At 34.7% G+C, this 20,560-nt stretch overlaps 1 protein-coding gene across 1 annotated transcript in view; it reads right to left on the bottom strand.

The window, feature by feature from the left end:
• LOC143257734 (uncharacterized) overlaps positions 1-15,802 on the bottom strand; it is an 81,821-nt gene extending 66,019 nt beyond the window's left edge. The window contains exons 1-2 of the mRNA XM_076516767.1: positions 15,756-15,802; positions 13,866-14,442 (exon numbers count right to left, since the gene is read on the bottom strand). Of these exons, the coding sequence (XP_076372882.1) occupies positions 13,866-14,442; positions 15,756-15,802 (624 nt within the window). The remainder of the gene's footprint in view (positions 1-13,865; positions 14,443-15,755) is intronic.
• Positions 15,803-20,560: the final 4,758 nt, after the last annotated feature.

Below are 20,560 nucleotides of genomic sequence, written 5' to 3' on the forward strand. Positions count from 1 at the left end.
GTGTCGGAATGTGGAGGGCGTGCTTAGATGTTTGAATATATAATTTTATATCATTTATGTTATTATTATTATTTATTATATTATTTTTAATATAGGTATAAAGGTGTTCCTTTGTATTGGTTTATTTTGGGCTTAAGTTATATGTATTTTACTCTACAAGTGGGTTTTCTCGACATCACTGAGGTCTTTGTTTGAATAAAGTTCGTGTGTGAACTTTTTTGAGACTATGGGTTTATGTAAAAATTGAGAAAGTTAAGGGACAAAAGGACATCAAAGATTTTAGCTCAGTTGTGATATATTACGGGACATTTGAAGATATATTTCCACAATTTTGCCCTGCTAAACTGTTTGGCAGCATGGAAACAAGGTATCATGCTCTTTGTAAACCAAGGGGCTCAAGTTATGATAACTTTTAGCTCTACTTTTGTATTTTATGTGATTCACTGTCTAATTAATATTGCTCTTTCTTTGCCGTTCGTGTGAGGCCCGGCATGGCCGAGCGCGTTAAGGCATGCGACTCGTAATCTGAGGGCCGCTGGTTCGCGTCGGCGTCGCGCTAAACATGCTCGCCCTCCCAGCCGTGGGGGCGTTATAATGATACGATCAATCCCACTATTCGTTGGTAAAAGAGTAGCTCAAGAGTTGGCGGTAGGTGGTGATGACTAGTTGCCTTCCCTCTAGTCTTACACTGCTAAATTAGGGACGGCTAGCACAGATAGCCCTCGAGTAGCTTTGTGCGAAATTCAAAAAACAAAAAAACAGAAACAAACATTTGTGTGTATGTGTCGCTTGTGTGTTCGAATAGTTAGTCACGTGAAAGACATGGCATGACGGTTACGCAAACATATACATACTGTCAAGTAGTAAACAGTTAAACGTAAGCAGTGCATGTATTGTACGTAACATACCGCCCACGAAAGGAATATAAAACTAAGTGAGTGTTCGATCAAACTAATAAGCCCTCAGGTAAAAAGAAAATGAAATGTATCTTTTTGCTATCATATTTGAGTTTTATAGAATTTAAAATGGACGTATAAACAAGTAAAAATGAAAAGTAATGACAAATACATTAACGCAACAGCAGTGTAACATGCCCAGTGTCTACGCACCTAGTTCGTTCGTCATCTATTTACAGAAATACTCAAATTTTGTTTATCTGAAAATGAGTGCCCACCTTACCCTATAAATATGCAATAACTTATTAAAAGCTTATTAAAATTTGTATGAAGGTCTAACGTCAGGTCGTAGAATAGTTATTATAAGTTTATTTATTCGTAGTGTTAAGTACAGTAAAGTTGAACTCTTAACTAAACTAAAGCAAATAAAAAAGTACACAAGTTACAGTGTTGATGTATCGAAAACAGGCTTAACGACGTTTAGGCCTAAAACAAGTGAATTAAAAAGTTAAAAGAGTTGTTTGTATTATGCTAAATTCCTGTGTTTAACGAACTACTATTGCAATAAATATGCTAATTTTACAGCAAATGTTTTGTGGGTTTCTGCTACTATATATATATATATTATATAAACATGTAATTCATGTTCCATAGCAGATACATGACAACTTATGTAATGGAAGATACTGAAATATCACAGACATGTTCTGTGGCAAGCGCATGAACATATTTCACCTCTGTAAACATGAAGACGGAATCTTCGTGATATATTGTATATATTTACATATATACTAATGCGAGCTTTTCGCTTATATTGACATGCAATACTAAGGGTTTCATATTGTAAGCCTAATCATAAATGTGTTGTTTGTTTTTAGCTATATTGACAGGAAATAAACATTCAAGTAGCTTTACATGACAAATGTAAAAAAGGAGAAAAGTACATTTACAAAAAAATCATTAGAGTCCTGTAAGATACTAGAAATTATTCATTAATAGTCTAATAAAACTTTGCACATACCTCCAGCAGAATATAATACTAGCGAGTATAGCTCAAACAGAATTCAATTCAATAAATAATTAGAAATACATTGAATCACTACATAACAAAGTTACCAACGTTGAATCACTGCATAACAAAGTTACTAACGCCTTTCTGATGTACATGAGCCTGAATAATTATCGTAGCTTTACAGTTTTAAATTTCTTAAATCTAAGTCTCTATAATTTTTTTAGTTGTTTTTGAATTTCGCGCAAAGCTACACGAAGACTATTTGCGCTAGCCGTCCCTAATTTACCAGTGTAAAATTAGAGGGAAGGCAGCTAGCTAGTCATCACCATCTACAGCTAACTCTTGGGCTACTCTTTCACCAACGAATAGTGGGATTGATCGTGCAATTATGACACACCCACGGTTGAAAGGACGACAATGTCTGGTTTGACGGAGATTCGAACCCTCAACCAACAGATTGCGTGTCAGGAATCCTAGTTACCTGGCCATGCCGGATCCCTTCTCTACTGACGAAAGTTTCAGACAATGTTAAATGAAACTTCAATCGTGGTTGTCAAAACATCTTTAAATTCTCCAAATTTCTTATTTAGGAAAGAACAAAGAATCATTTATTTATTGTAATTTATTATATAGTTAATACTATACTAATCAGTAACCCGTCTGCATAGAAAGAGTTGATTTTCAAGAACAGCGAAAGAGGAAATGTGTAAAACTAAAGCAAACACATTTATAAACAGTTATTAGTGTGGAAATATGTTAGATGGTTTGTATATTGCTTGTAAAGTATCCACTAATCTCAACGTAGAAAATCTAGTACTTGAGAGTTAATCGTTTTAAATTATTGTTCATTGATGGCATGTGTAAAACAATTTGCCATCAAAAGGCTAAGCGTTTTTTTTCCTCTGTGTAACACGGTTTAAATTGCCTGACAAACGGTTCTGTCCGAAACGTTACAAATAATAATAACATTTTTGTTGTAGAATTGTGTTTTATCGTTTTGAACACAGTTTTACGTTATTTTCCCACTAGGGGGTCATATAAATATATAACTCATTTAATAAAATTATTTTACTGAATTCAATAACTTCCACTAACGCAACAAAAACGCAGTATTTTATAAAAGTACGAATTTCATTTTGGGGAGACATAAGCCCCATTTCAGTAGTTGAGGGTTAAGATACATGAAAGAGATTTAATCACATTTTAAATCTACATTTAAAAAAATATATATTTATTCGATCCCAATCAACTGAAAATTTAAAATAACTTTTAGAAAGCTAGATCACACACGCTTGATGTTTATTGCACGAAAAATCTCGTCAGATTTAGAACAGTTCAATGTCATCAGAATACCTATTAAAAGAAAATGTTTAAGTCGAAATGTACCAAATAGGAACAGAGCTTTCTCGAGAGCTTGATCTGAAATTACAGGTAGAGAATGTCGAAGAACGCCCAACGATCCCCTTGAGAACGATCAAAGCGCTCCCTGTAGGGCTCTTCAATATCTAGCTAGGTCGTTTTGTGCTGTGAAAACCCTGTATCCCCTCCTAAAAACGTCTCGAAGATCCTTGTTTGTGACTGTGTCTAGTTAAAGAAAGCGCGCTTTTAATCTATCATAAATGATGCTGTGGAACTGGGCTCGAACAAGGGGTTTATTTTATTTCCACGGTTAAAAGAATCGACAAGACATTGGGGAAATACGAAATCTAATGGGAACTCTCGAATTGCTCATTTCACGGAATACACGTGATCGCAAGATAGGAAAATTCCTTCCATCTCACAAAACAGATCTTATAAAACTCGTGCAGCTTTTATATTTGAAAGATTCCTGCACTTTGCGGGAAACGCCATAGGGATAATGATATTTCTAAATAATTATACATCATAATATCATCTTCTACAAAAAATACTAAGTGTGGGTCATACTACACCGTAATTTGTATCTTTACAAATATTGGTATAATTTGGCAAATGTATTAAAGATATTAAAGTTTCAAGTCCTGAAATAGGCGTTGTATATATATATATATATATATATTTAAAACAGTTTTTTTTTAAAATAAACAGCCCCCTAGGTGTCACAGCGTCATGTCTGCAGACTTACAACGTTAGAAACCGGGTTCATATACCAATAGTGGACAGAGCACAGATAGCCCATTGTGTAGCTTTGTGCTTAACTACAGACAAACAAAATTTAGTCAGTATTACTCTTGCATACAAGAGTGGTAATTTTTGTGAGAATTAATATCTTAAACATGGTAAAATATCTGAATTTAGTAAGAGAAGACAAAATTCCAACAATGTTTGTTTGTTTTGAATATCACCCAAAGCTAAACGAAAGTATCTGCGCTAAACGTCCCTAATTTAACGGTGGAAGACTAAAGGGAAGATAGCTAGTCATCATCACCTACCGCCAACTTTTGACTACTCTTTAACGAATGAATAGTGAGATTGACCGTTAATTATAACGTCCACACAACGAGCATATTTTGTTGGACAGGGATTCGAACCTGCGACACTCAAATTACGAGTCGAGCGCCCTAAACACCTGCTCACAGCCTGGGTTAGCAAACAAAAGGGTGGCTCGGCGTGGCCAGGTGGTTAGGGCGCTCGACTCGTAATCTGAGGGTCGCAGATTCAAATCTCCGCCACACAAAACATATTTGCCTTTTCACCGTGGGACTGACCCATTATTCGTTGGTAAAAGAGTAGCTCTAGTGCTGGCAATGGGTGGTGATTACTAGTTGCCTTCTCTCTAATCTTACACTGTTAAATTAGGTACGACTAACCTACATAACCCTCGTGTAGCTTTGCGCGAACAAAACACACAAAAGAAATAAATACCATTAGGCCTCTTGTAACTTGAAGTGTATATAATATCTGTGGTAAAGTAAAAAGATTTAAAATTCCATAGATAAAGTTTTACGTTGCTTATTAACAGTGTTTTATGAATACATTCCTTTAAAAGGTCTCCAAACGCCCAGCCCTAAGCGTCTTCGTAGAAGCATTGCACTGTCTATAGTTGGAAATTCACCGTGAAGGTCGGTCGTGAATAAATTTATGTATTAGTAGTATATATATTTTTTTTTTAAATTGTGGTATAAATGTTGAAAGCTGGCAAAATATTGGAAAACCAATAGGCGTAAACGTGTTATAAAACAAGTTACCAACAGTTGTTGTTTTTTAACATTCCTTTTGATTCGTCCATTGCGGTTCAAAATCAGATGTGTGTAAAAATTCAGTGTTGGGAGTTTGGTGCTTGCGTAGCGAGAAAGAAAATGATACATGATATTGAACATTTTAATTTATCATATATACAATACTTTTCTCGGTATTAAACGGGTTTTGTTAGAAATCCTTCCGGCATTGTCAAGTAAAGTGTAAGTGGTTGAAGGTATGTTCAGTTTTTTGTCTCTTTTGAAATTGTGTGCGCATTTCATTTTAATGGATCGAAACAAAAGGCGGATGAATATATACTTTAGTGGTCATTTTGTACAAAACATTAAAAGCCTATTAAAGATTCTGAAAAAACAACAACAAGGATAATGTTAGGTCGTTGGATAACACTGTAAGTTATTTATTAAAAGTATTAAGTACGGTAAAGTTTAGGCCTAACTAAACTACGGCAAAAAAAAAAACGTGCATAAGTTACGTTGTTAAATGTATCTCTCTATCGAATATAGGCTTAACTAACTTTTAGGCCAAAGATAAGCGGCCTTAGATTTCTGTGTCTAGGATTATAAATGGTTAACATTATTATAGAAATTTAGAAATACTTAAAAGAAGCATTATTGCAATAGAGATACAAATTTGACTGCAAATATTTTGGTAGTTTTTGATAATAGAATCAATAAATTATTAACTCAGTCATTTCTAATATACATTATGCCACCAGTGAAAGGAATGTTTTTTGTAATGAAAAGTTTATACGCCTAGTTTATTGTCGAAGAAAATCCATTTTTTAAAATAATGGCAACATTATATTTGTAATGTGAATCCGTACAAGGAAGAAAACCCGTGCTTCTTATACGAAATCTGTTTTGATTGTGGTATTACGTAGTTGAATACCCAACATTTATAAGATGTAAAGGCAGCGGTGGATATTTTAAGGTATCTAAAAAGTTAAATAACCTACACAAACTATTCATGTATTAGGTTGGTTGGTTGGTTGATTGGCGTTTTATGGCGCAAAGCAACTAGGCTTTCTGTGTTTGTATGAAGTTAGGTATGTAGGGTTTCGAACGAATCTGATAGCCGTGCGTGGCGTCTCAGTGACTACAAGGTTAACACTTAAGACTTAAATATATTCCACAACACGTGATACAAACCAAACACTTGTATTACAAAAGCCAATTTGAGCGAAATTTATATGATGAAAAATGACAAATGAATCGACTTATCTAGTAACACATTGAGACAGCAGTAAGTTTAAGGATTTACAACATTAATAAAAATCTAGGTTCGATTCGCTGCGGTGGACACACCAGATAGCACAATGTGGCTTTGCCCTAAAACAAAACAAACTAGATCTGGTAACACTTTCAGGGGCAAGTATTGAAATTCAACAGGGTGTCAGTACCCATACTCTAAGCGTCTAAAACAAATGAAGAAATTCATAACACATAAACACTGCTGTCTGAAATGAGGCTCTGTGGGAAGACTGATTAGCTCCCCAAATACTCTTCCTTCTGCAATACATAGTAGTATCCACACCCATCTCTCCTTTACACATATAGTGACGTCATCATTATTTTCCTAGCCCTAATTTCTTTTTTTGCACAGTTTTATGAGTTTAAAAGGTTTCTCAAGCATCGCACTTGTTACTACATGTATTTTAATTATAGAGATGATAATATTAGCGAATATCACTGTGGTAACTTTAAACGCATTTCTGTCTATTTGTGAGTTTGTGACCTGTGAATATTTTTGACAAATTTACAAACTTACAAACATTTCAAAATGAATAATGAAGTTTTTACAACAGAACATTTTCTCAACAATAGTTTTTTTTGTTTTTGTGAAAACAAAATGTTTTTCAACAACATATGTTTTTGTTTTTGATAAAAGAATTTTTTTTTCAACAGTATAAGTATGTTTTTTGAGTGGGCTATTTATTTTCTAATACATATAAGTCTTACTTAACATTTTACCGTTTTTTTTTCAGGGTGCTCTGGTGTATTAGCAGTAAGTTTACCGACTTACAACATTGAAAGTCGGATTTAATATATTTAATATCTTTGGTGACCACGGCGCAAATAGTCAAGTAAGTAGCCTCTTGGTTGAAAACAAACAAACAAAGAAATGTGTTGAAACATTATGGTAGTTTTCTTTTTTTTTTTTTAAATTACAATTTCTTAGTTAAACCGTAACTGATCTTAAACCAGATGCAAATAACTGTTCAGATCTGTTATCAATGTGTCAAACCTCAATACGCAGAAGGCTCTATGTTTTTCCCGGAACTCATAATCTATACTGGATGCACAACAGTCAAATCTACCCCATCTTTTTTTAGGCCTAAAAGAACCTTTCGGGTTTTGCTGCTTTAGGTACTTAAAATCTTAGAAAAATATAATACGTCACTGTCATCCAACCTAAGTTAACATTATTTAAAATAGAAGATTAAAAACTACCACAGTCATACAATATATGTGTAATGCATTCGAAAGTCCAAATACAATTAATTTATATAGAGCACAAGAAAAATGTTATTTAGGCTCTAGGAATATATCATAAAATATGAGCGAAATAACTTTAAATAAATACGCCAGTCACTAGTACAGTTATTTTTATTGTATTCATGATAGATTTTTATTTATTTATGGTATAAATTTCCCTGTTGCGGAATTCGGATTTTTCAGATGTTTCTTTTAAAATTCGGCCAATCAAAACGTTTCGGACTTTGTAAATTTCGTCAATACGGTATTAATACCAAAAAGATGAATATTCATTTCAAAAGAAAGAAAGCTGTTTCACTTTTTACTATGAAAAGCAGTTTTAATACGTATTTTTCTGTAAACTTCAATGTCTAATAATCGAGAGAAACACAGTGCCCTACCCGACAGAAAAAAGCCAACAATAAACAATTATACGTGTCTCTTCTAAGGAAAACAGTTTAGACATACCCCTTCTCGAGAAAAACTTCCAAAGAAGAAACTGTTTCATCTGTGGTATGTAGACATACCAAGTATTTCTTACCCTCTTAGTTAATATATATATATATATATGTGTGTGTGTGTGTGTATGTGATAAGCGAACATCTGTTCTATATTTATAATTTAATAGTAATATGTATATGGCTAACATCATGTCAGTTTTGTCACTTTCTTCATTACCCGCGTAGAATGACCTCAGATATTGATTTACAATTGATTACAATAGATTATTAATCATCATTGTTCATAATCCTGACTTCTTAGGGCTTACCTACAGTAAGGAAACAATGTGAAAAATGTACAGCTGTGTCATCCGTATATTGATATATTTATTATTTTTGTCACTGCGATCTCTACATCATTTTATATTTACAAAATATTTTTTTTATTACTTGAAATGCGACTTTTTCCCCCTTTTTGAAAGTTATTGTATTCTATAAATGTGTGTAATAGAATTTAATATTGTGTGTATTGTTTATTTATTTCTTTACACCATACATAATGTAGAGGTTGGCCCCCGAAAGACACCGATTGTATAGTGCACAAAGCACTGAGTATTTTGATGCTACTGTCACCTAATATTCATCTATTATTGACTGGTAATTCCTGTTTCACCCTTTAAGGAACACCATTTTTCTGTAAGAAAGCTAACTTCAAGGGGTAACGATAACATCGTTTACACTATAATTATGATTTTTAAGAAATTCTACCGTGCGTAATAGTCTGTTCCAAACTGCTTTTCTGTCGTACTGAAGTCATCATAGAAATTTCACACGTTTGTTGGCTAGCGTAAGAAAAGAAAAAAAAAACGAAACATGAACACTTTGGTTCTTTAGCCAGTTCCCATTTTAACAACCCTTTTAACTGATATTGGGAGTGTCAGAAGCTGTGAAACACTCGATAATGGAAAATGGGTTCTCAAATAAGGCAGCAATTATTCGCAAACATCATAGAGTAATAGACTGGATGAGGCAGACATTTTTTTTTCTCGACCTGGTGTCTGTTGGTTACCGGAACACACATACACACATAAAAGTTCAGACATGAAATAGGCTTAGCTGAATGCAAACCACCAGGATTGTTAAATGTGATTTATTATTTGTGATTCATATCCCTCGAAGTTTCAAGTATGTGTATGAGCAAGTGAAACGTCAGATGATGAGGATGATGTATACATATGTAAGTTTGTGTGTGACGTAGTAAGTCCAGTTAACAGTTTTTAACGCTTGTATTTTTGTGTATTTAATCTATCGAAGCACGTGTTCTTGCTATATTGTACTCATTGTACATTTGAATAAGAATAACACACGATCAGTTTTGTAACTAATGAAATTCAAAAAACAGAAACTAAAGTTTAATACATCATTACAAACCTAATCTCAGCAGATAGTTCGATGTGGCTCTGCTATAAGAAAACACACACACCAACCTAATCCAAGTGTAAAAACAGCCAGTTCATCTCCTGATGTAAATCTTAAATACTGAGAACCTAAAACGATATCAGGAAGACAACCGTCGTGACAAACAAACTTCTAAGACTAAAACGATTCATGAAAACTGTTATCTTGATGAACAAACTTTCAGGAAAGATTTTTGTAACACCTGACGATGTTAAATACGTCCTAAGATAAAATAAACAAAATCAGGTTAAAAGTTTCGGTTGGAGCACCGAGCACGTATTGTGACGTTAAAGACCTCGTGCTACCCTGCCCATTAATCACACTTCTGCTCACGTGACTCTCGTATAATTAGACATTCCGAGCAGGTGCGTTGCTCGTGGTTCGTGCTCAAAACGTTACCGAGATAAAACTTGAACTTAGGGCAGCTTTTGTTTAAAACGAAACTCCCCCCCCCCTAGACGAGCATCCCCCGAGGTAAATATGTGTAACTATTTGTTGAGTCGGTTTTTAATAAAGTAGTTATCTCCTTTCTTTACTTTCTTCATGACGAAACATTGAAATAGCTACTTTTAAGTCTGCATCAACCAATAAGATAGCGTTATGCATGAGTTACATACTATTTTAACATATTTTTTATAAATTCTGTTTGTTTTGTAATACAAAGGACACGTTTTATGTAATACCTTGAATCTCAGTTCCTTTGTACTGTTAACAAGCTTTGAGTTTGATGCTACCAGTTTTGTGTGTTTGCTGAATGTCTCGTAAGTCTACTCGGTGACTATTTGTATCAGCTGCCCTAACTTTAGAAATGAAAGGTTAGAGGGAAAACTGCTAGTGAACACCACACACGACAACTCTTGGACTGCTCTTTACCAACGTATCGTGGGATAGACCCTAACATTATAACGCCTTTATTGGTGAATAGACGAGCTTGTTCGGGTTACTCTGTACTTATTTGGTGTATATGTTATATGTATGTTATTCTGTACTGATCTGGTGTATATGTTATATGTATGTTATTCTGTACTGATCTGGTGTATATGTTATATATATATGTTATTCTGTACTGATCTGGTGTATATGTTATATATATATGTTATTCTGTACTGATCTGGTGTATATGTTATATGTATGTTATTCTGTACTGATCTGGTGTATGTGTTATATATATGTTATTGTGTACTGATCTGGTGTATATGCTATATATATGTTATTCTGTACTGATCTGGTGTACATGTTATATGTATGTTATTCTGTACTGATCTGGTGTATATGTTATATATATGTTATTGTGTACTGATCTGGTGTATGTGTTATATATATGTTATTCTGTACTGATCTGGTGTATGTGTTATATATATATGTTATTGTGTACTGATCTGGTGTATGTGTTATATATATGTTATTCTGTACTGATCTGGTGTACATGTTATATATATATATTATTCTGTACTGATCTGGTGTATATGTTATATATATGTTATTCTGTACTGATCTGGTGTATGTGTTATATATATATGTTATTCTGTACTGATCTGGTGTATGTGTTATATATGTATGTTATTCTGTACTGACCTGGTGTATATGTTATATATATGTTATTCTGTACTGATATGGTGTATGTGTTATATATATGTTATTCTGTACTGATCTGGTGTATGTGTTATATATATGTTATTCTGTACTGATCTGGTGTAAATGTTATATATATATGTTATTCTGTACTGATCTGGTGTATGTGTTATATATATGTTATTCTGTACTGATCTGGTGTATGTGTTATATATATGTTATTCTGTACTGATCTGGTGTGTGTTATATATATGTTATTCTGCACTGATCTGGTATATGTGTTATATATATGTTATTCTGTACTGATCTGGTGTATATGTTATATATATATGTTATTGTGTACTGATCTGGTGTATGTGTTATATATATATGTTATTCTGTACTGATCTGGTGTATGTTTTATATATATGTTATTCTGTACTGATCTGGTGTATATGTTATATATATGTTATTCTGTACTGATCTGGTGTATGTGTTATATATATGTTATTCTGTACTGATCTGGTGTATATGTTATATATATGTTATTCTGTACTGATCTGGTGTATGTGTTATATATATGTTATTCTGTACTGATCTGGTGTATATGTTATATATATGTTATTCTGTACTGATCTGGTGTAAATGTTATATATATATGTTATTGTGTACTGATCTGGTGTATATGTTATATATATGTTATTCTGTACTGATCTGGTGTATGTGTTATATATATGTTATTCTGTACTGATCTGGTGTATATGTTATATATATGTTATTCTGTACTGATCTGGTGTATGTGTTATATATGTGTTATTGTGTACTGATCTGGTGTATATGTTATATATATGTTATTCTGTACTGATCTGGTGTATGTGTTATATATATGTTATTCTGTACTGATCAGGTGTATGTGTTATATATATGTTATTCTGTACTGATCTGGTGTACATGTTATATATATATGTTATTCTGTACTGATCTGGTGTATGTGTTATATATATGTTATTCTGTGCTGATCTGGTGTAAATGTTATAGATATATGTTATTCTGCACTGATCTGGTGTATGTGTTGTATATATGTTATTCTGTACTGATCTGGTGTATGTGTTATATATATGTTATTCTGTACTGATCTGGTGTGTGTTATATATATGTTATTCTGCACTGATCTGGTATATGTGTTATATATATGTTATTCTGTACTGATCTGGTGTATATGTTATATATATATGTTATTGTGTACTGATCTGGTGTATGTGTTATATATATATGTTATTCTGTACTGATCTGGTGTATGTGTTATATATATGTTATTCTGTACTGATCTGGTGTATATGTTATATATGTGTTATTCTGTACTGATCTGGTGTATATGTTATATATATGTTATTCTGTACTGATCTGGTGTATATGTTATATATATGTTATTCTGTACTGATCTGGTGTATGTGTTATATATATGTTATTCTGTACTGATCTGGTGTATATGTTATATATACGTTATTCTGTACTGATCTGGTGTATGTGTTATATATATGTTATTCTGTACTGATCAGGTGTATGTGTTATATATATGTTATTCTGTACTGATCTGGTGTACATGTTATATATATATGTTATTATGTACTGATCTGGTGTATGTGTTATATATATATGTTATTGTGTACTGATCTGGTGTATGTGTTATATATATGTTATTCTGTACTGATCTGGTGTACATGTTATATATATATATTATTCTGTACTGATCTGGTGTATATGTTATATATATCTTATTCTGTACTGATCTGGTGTATGTGTTATATATATATGTTATTCTGTACTGATCTGGTGTATATGTTATATATATGTTATTCTGTACTGATCTGGTGTACATGTTATATGTATGCTATTCTGTACTGATCTGGTGTATGTGTTATATATATTTTATTCTGCACTGATCTGGTGTATATGTTATATGTATGCTATTCTGTACTGATCTGGTGTATGTGTTATATATATGTTATTCTGCACTGATCTGGTGTATATGTTATATGTATGCTATTCTGTACTGATCTGGTGTATGTGTTATATCGATAGAAAAATATTCTACATATTTTTATTTTCTATTAATAACAGTTTTTTGTTCTTCTTTAAGTAACAAAATAATCAAACATTAAATATATTTTGTCGCTTATGCAACAACCTCGGCTTCAAACGCTTCGTCATAATGTTGGCGGTTTTAACGTCGAAAGCTGGCGAAACGTTAGAAGGAACAAGTGTAAAAGTTTAATTATAATAATATTTATGGGATTGAATATCATGTTGTGAACCGTGATATTTTTATTTCAAATGTTTTAGTCATCGAGAGACGTTGATACATCATCTGGTCAAGAAGAAGAATGAGAAAAGATTCTCACTTGATCATCTTGTAACCGGTGAATTACCTTTCATCTTCTGAATAAGAACATGTTTGGAACCTCCATTGAAGCTCCTCTACGACTGTAGTACGTAAAAATGCGTGTTGTACGAAACTGAAGACAGAAGAGACTTATGACATCAGTTGTATTTGTATTAATACTAACAAAGACTTATGACATCAGTTGTATTTGTATTGATACTAACAAAGACTTATGACATCAGTTGTATTTGTATTGATACTAACAAAGACTTATGACATCAGTTGTATTTGTATTGATACTAACAATATCTATTCGTGCAGTTTTTACCCTTTCTTTTCCTGGCTTTACAGATCACTATTTCATGGTGATTCTATCACAAGCATGCTTTCAACTTAAAATCTGGAACTTTCTGTGCTTATTAGTTACTTCGATAACAAGAACTCCAACAGTACTAAGGTCAGTATATTCACCAATCTCCTCCAGTGGTACAGCAAGAAATCCAACAGTACTAAGGTCAGTTTATTCACCACTCTCCTCCAGTGGTACAGCAAGAAATCCAACAGTACTAAGGTCAGTATATTCACCACTCTTCTCCACTGGTACAGCAAGAAATCCAACAGTACTAAGTCAGTATATTCACCACCCTCCTCCAGTGGTACAACAAGAAATCCAACAGTACTAAGGTCAGTATATTCACCCCCCTCCTCCACTGGTACAGCAAGAAATCCAACAGTACTAAGGTCAGTATATTCACCACTCTCCTCCAGTGGTACAGCAAGAAAACCAACAGTACTAAAGTCAGTATATTCACCCCCCTCCAGTGGTACAGCAAGAATTCCAACAGTACTAAGGTCAGTATATTCATCTTCCCTCCTCCAGTGGTACAGCAAGAAATCCAACAGTACTAAGGTTAGTATATTCACCCCCTTCCTCCACTGGTACAGCAAGAAATCCAACAGTACTAAGTCAGTATATTCACCACTCTCCTCCAGTGGTACAGCAAGAAATCCAACAGTACTAAGGTCAGTATATTCACCCCCTCCTCTACTGGTACAGCAAGAAATCCAACAGTACTAAGGTCAGTATATTCACCACTCTCCTCCACTGGTACAGCAAGAAATCCAACAGTACTAAGTCAGTATATTCACCACTCTCCTCCACTGGTACAGCAAGAAATCCAACAGTACTAAGTCAGTATATTCACCACTCTCCTCCACTGGTACAGCAAGAAATCCAACAGTACTAAGGTCAGTATATTCACCCCCTCCAGTGATACAGCAAGAATTCCAACAGTACTGAGGTCAGTATATTCATCTTCCCTCCTCCAGTGGTACAGCAAGAAATCCAACAGTACTAAGGTCAGTATATTCATCTTCCCTCCTCCAGTGGTACAGCAAGAAATCCAACAGTACTAAGGTCAGTATATTCACCAATCTCCTCCAGTGGTACAGCAAGAAATCCAACAGTACTAAGGTCAGTATATTCAACCCCCCCCCTCTCCTCCAGTGGTACAGCAGTATGTCTGCGGACTTATATTGGTGAAAAACGGCGGGCTTCCACACCGGTGGACAGAGCACAGATATCCCTTTGTGTTCCTTTGTGCTTCGAAAACAAACAACAATAACAGTATGTTTGTTTGTCCAAATTCCTGGAAAGCTACTCGAGAGATACCTGCGCTGGCCATCTGTACTTTTGAACTGATAGATTTGAGGGAAGAAGCTAACGACGTCATCCACCGCCAACGCTTGAGTTACTCTTTGCCAACGAACAGTGGAATTGAACATTATAACAACTTCATGAATGAAGGAGCGAGCATATTGGGTGACAGAATTCGAACCCACAACCCACAAATGGTGACTCTAATAACTTAACCACCAAGCGATGCCAACCCTAGTACAGTCAGATTTCAGTCTACAAAAGTGTTGTAAGTTGAAAACACAGTAGTGACGTCATTTTATGCTTTGACTTCGATTTTTTTAAAAAATCTGCGTTACTTGATTTGTTGCTGTAAGAAGTTCAGCACAAAGTTACACAAAGAGCTATATGCACTCTCTGTCCAACACGGGTATTGAAACCCGATTTGTAATATTGTGCAAGTCCACAGACATACCGCTGTACCTCTTGGGGGCGTTACTTGATGACGTAGTGGTGTGTTGATTCATTCCGTGAGTTCGTGTCCTCTCCCTGAAAGTGTTTAGTACGACAGTTGAATGAAAACAAATAGAAATCTTCCAAGTGGAAAGTAGACATGGAAGAGTGGTCATGACGTCGCACAAATCAACTACATTAAAATGTGTTTATTTTTTCCTTTGTTTTGTAAATTTCACAAGTTAGACAATTCGTATGATTTGTTTTCTTACTTCCATCGCTCCACTCCAACCGTTCTTTGATTTTTAAACTGTGCCATTTTTAATTAGTGAATCCCATCTCGTAGTGTAATTCAAAGTCTAACAAGGTATTATCAAAATAGTAAGGACGTGAATGTAAAAATGTATCTCAAAATGGCTGGTATAGGTAGCTATAACCCAGTTTCTTACTTTCTTCATTTTTATCAGTGGTTTTGTTTCTCCAATGTATTGTAGACGAAGTTCACAAGAGATGTTGTAAGTGGTGTACCTACTTAGACGAAGTTCACAAGAGATGTTGTAAGTGGTGTAATTACTTTAACGAAGTTCACAAGAGATGTTGTAAGTGGTGTACTTACTTAGACGAAGTTCACAAGAGATGTTGTAAGTGGTGTACTTACTTTAACGAAGTTCACAAGAGATGTTGTAAGTGGTGTACTTACCTTAGACGAAGTTCACAAGAGATATTGTAAGTGGTGTACTTTTGACGAAGTTCACAAGAGATATTGTAAGTGGTGTACTTTAACGAAGTGAACAAGAGATGTTGTAAGTGGTGTACTTACTTTAGACGAAGTTCACAAAGGGACTTTGTTAACCTGAAGATGACATAACAAAACATTGCTCTCCACTTTATTTTAATAAACGTTTTAATACCCGACATCTTGAAACACATTTTTTACTTCAAGTGGGTTTCTTGTTATCACGAAGTACGTGAATGTGTACATAAAAGTGAGATTCAACAAAACACTAGATATATAAACAAAGACAATCTGCAGAACTATTGCACGTAGCACTAAGTTGGAAGTCTTTTTGCCGTCCATTCAACTTAAGGCTTACGGCGACCACGTGCCACATCGTAAGCAATAAAAGAAGCCATGTTGACCCAGTGAAGTAAATAGTACAAATGTTTTTGTTGCACTGGGTCAGATTCAGTGAGAAACTGCCGAACAGTGTGAATGTGAATACTATTTGAGTCAGTGTTGTATTTAGCTCAACGCTTAGTAAGTGTATGTGATATATATAATTCCAGCCAGAATGATTTCGTTACTATTGAATTTCGCACGGAACTACCCGAAGGCTATCTGCCCTAGTTGTCCCTAATTTAGCAGTGGAAGACTAGAGAGAAAGACGATAGTCATCACCACCCACCGCCAACTCTTGGGCTACCAGCGAATAATGGGATTGACCATCACATTATGAAGCTCTCACGAATGAAAGGGTGAGCATGTTTGGTGATGGGGATTCGAACTCGCAACCTTCAGATTATGAGTCGAGTGCCTTAAACACCTGGCCGTGCCGGGCCAGCCAGAATTTTAAAAAAATTTAACACAGCAAAAATAACAATCTTAATGTTGCATCTGACGATTTCATAGCAGCGTCGTTATAAGGCTGGTTTCGAGATTAACTTTCATGTTATCAATGAATAATGTGGACATAAAATAATAAATGGATAACCAGAAAGTTAGAATGGGTGTTTGGTACAGTGTGTATTAGATAAACCGTATAATGTATGGGAAACCAGAAAGTTTGAGTGGATGTTTCGTACAGTGTCTGTAAGATAAACCTTGTAACGTATGAGAAACCAGAAAGTTAGAATGGGTGTTTGGTACAGTGTGTATTAGATAAACCATGTAACGTATGAGAAACCAGAAAGTTAGAATGGGTGTTTGGTACAGTATGTATTAGATAAACCTTGTAACGTATGAGAAACCAGAAAGTTAGAATGGTGTTTGGTACAGTGTGTATTAGATAAACCGTGTAATGTATGGGAAACCAGAAAGTTAGAATGGTGTTTGGTACAGTGTGTATTAGATAAACCATGTAATGTATGGGAAACCAGAAAGTTAGAATGGTGTTTGGTACAGTGTGTATTAGATAAACCGTGTAATGTATGGGAAACCAGAAAGTTAGAATGGTGTTTGGTACAGTGTGTATTAGATAAACCGTGTAATGTATGGGAAACCAGAAAGTTAGAATGGTGTTTGGTACAGTGTGTATTAGATAAACCATGTAATGTATGGGAAACCAGAAAGTTAGAATGGTGTTTGGTACAGTGTGTATTAGATAAACCGTGTAATGTATGGGAAACCAGAAAGTTTGAATGGGTGTTTGGTACAGTGTGTATTAGATAAACCATGTAATGTATGGGAAACCAGAAAGTTAGAATGGTGTTTGGTACAGTGTGTATTAGATAAACCGTGTAATGTATGGGAAACCAGAAAGTTTGAGTGGATGTTTGGTACAGAATGTATAAGGTAAACCGGCTAATGAATGTATGGGAAACCAGAAAGTTAGAATGGTGTTTGGTACAGTGTGTATTAGATAAACCTTGTAACTCAGTTATTATATTAGAATCGCTCGAAATCCATTTTCCAACTTATTCCTTCCTCTGGATTTTAAGACCTGCAAGTATGAGAGTAAAACACGTCATTGGATTATAGGCGGAACAAAAGTCACAATTAGTTCAAAGGTTGAACACCAGGCTACTCCCGTAGTAGAAATGTAAATAATCTGCCTGATGCAAGTGAATTTTTCATAACAAAATGTTTTCCAGGACTTTAGTTTGTTTTTCCTTCTTCTAAAAGTAGTTTAGTTACATTCAAGTATCCATCCATCATTCGGGCACGTGATGGTGACATCTTTAATACATGGCTTCTCTGGAGTTATGCTCGAAGAAAATATTCCATTACTAGATCATTATGTTCAGTGCTACGTGAGGTTGAACAGAAAAGTAGATTTCAAGAAATCTCCTGACCAGATGAATGGATGACGACCACCTTATTATTTAAAAAAACAAAACAAAAACAGTTTTGACGTAAACGTGGACTTAAAATTCGAAGTTACGGATTAAGTCTGATGCCAAAACTTTCCATAATATTCCGTTTCAGATGGCTAATTCTTCGTTTCCTCCTCAACTGTTCACAGTCTCGTCAAATCTCGATTGATTACGATATTTGTTATGAAATGTTGTAATTTGTGTCACAAACACATGACAGAAATAACTGGAGCGTTGTTGAAACAAAGGACGATAATTAGTCGCGACTCAAACGTTTCTCAACCAGAAACAAGGTCCGTTGTGGCATATATTCAGATCTATCAGTACACACCAAAATGTCAAAAGAACATATACTTAAAAACCACGCCAATGAAAAACTTTAGTTTTACTTTGATTTGTCTTTTCATCACTGTTTATTACTTATTCTAACGGCAGACAATGTTTCAGATTAGCCATGTGAACTTAGAGAAGGTGTTACCTATTCTAACGACAGACAATGTTTCAGATAAGCCCTGTGAACTTAGAGAAGGTGTTATCTATTCTAACGACAGACAATGTTTCAGATAAGCTCTGTGAACTTAGAGAAGGTGTTACCTATTCTAACGACAGACAATGTTTCAGATAAGCCCTGTGAACTTAGAGAAGGTGTTACCTATTCTAACGACAGACAATGTTTCAGATAAGCCCTGTGAACTTAGAGAAGGTGTTACCTATTCTAACGACAGACAATGTTTCAGATAAGCCCCGTGAACTTAGAGAAGGTGTTACCTATTCTAACGACAGACAATGTTTCAGATAAGCTCTGTGAACTTAGAGAAGGTGTTACCTATTCTAACGACAGACAATGTTTCAGATAAGCCCTGTGAACTTAGAGAAGGTGTTACCTATTCTAACGACAGACAATGTTTTAGATAAGCCCTGTGAACTTAGAGAAGGTGTTACCTATTCTAACGACAGACAATGTTTCAGATAAGCCCTGTGAACTTAGAGAAGGTGTTACCTATTCTAACGACAGACAATGTTTCAGATAAGCCCTGTGAACTTAGAGAAGGTGTTACCTATTCTAACTACAGATAATGTTTCAGATAAGCCCTGTGAACTTAGAGAAGGTGTTACCTATTCTAACGACAGACAATGTTTTAGATAAGCCCTGTGAACTTAGAGAAGGTGTTACCTATTCTAACGACAGACAATGTTTTAGATAAGCCCTGTGAACTTAGAGAAGGTGTTACCTATTCTAACGACAGACAATGTTTTAGATAAGCCCTGTGAACTTAGAGAAGGTGTTACCTATTCTAACGACAGACAATGTTTCAGATAAGCCCTGTGAACTTAGAGAAGGTGTTACCTATTCTAACGACAGACAATGTTTCAGATAAGCCCTGTGAACTTAGAGAAGGTGTTATCTATTCTAACGACAGACAATGTTTCAGATAAGCTCTGTGAACTTAGAGAAGGTGTTACCTATTCTAACGACAGACAATGTTTCAGATAAGCCCTGTGAACTTAGAGACGGTGTTACCTATTCTAACGACAGACAATGTTTCAGATAAGACCTGTGTACTTGGAGAAGGTGTTACCTATTCCAACGATAGACAGTGTTTTATATAAGTCCTGTGAACTTAGAGAAGGTGTTACCTATTCTAACGATAGACAATCTTTTAGATAAGTCCTGTGATCTTAGAGAAGGTGTTACCTATTCTAACGATAGACAATGTTTTAGATAAGCCCTGTGAACTTAGAGAAGGTGTTACCTATTCTAACGACAGACAATGTTTTAGATAAGCCCTGTGATCTTAGAGAAGGTGTTACCTATTCTAACGATAAACAATGTTTTAGATAAGCCCTGTGAACTTAGAGAAGGTGTTACCTATTCTAACGACAGACAATGTTTCAGATAAGCCCTGTGAACTTAGAGAAGGTGTTACCTATTCTAACGACAGACAATGTTTCAGATAAGCCCTGTGAACTTAGAGAAGGTGTTACCTATTCTAACGACAGACAATGTTTTAGATAAGCCCTGTGAACTTAGAGAAGGAGTTAC

The sequence above is a fragment of the Tachypleus tridentatus genome, chromosome 7 (assembly GCF_004210375.1).
Source record: "Tachypleus tridentatus isolate NWPU-2018 chromosome 7, ASM421037v1, whole genome shotgun sequence".
Classification (NCBI taxonomy): Eukaryota; Metazoa; Arthropoda; class Merostomata; order Xiphosura; family Limulidae; genus Tachypleus; species Tachypleus tridentatus.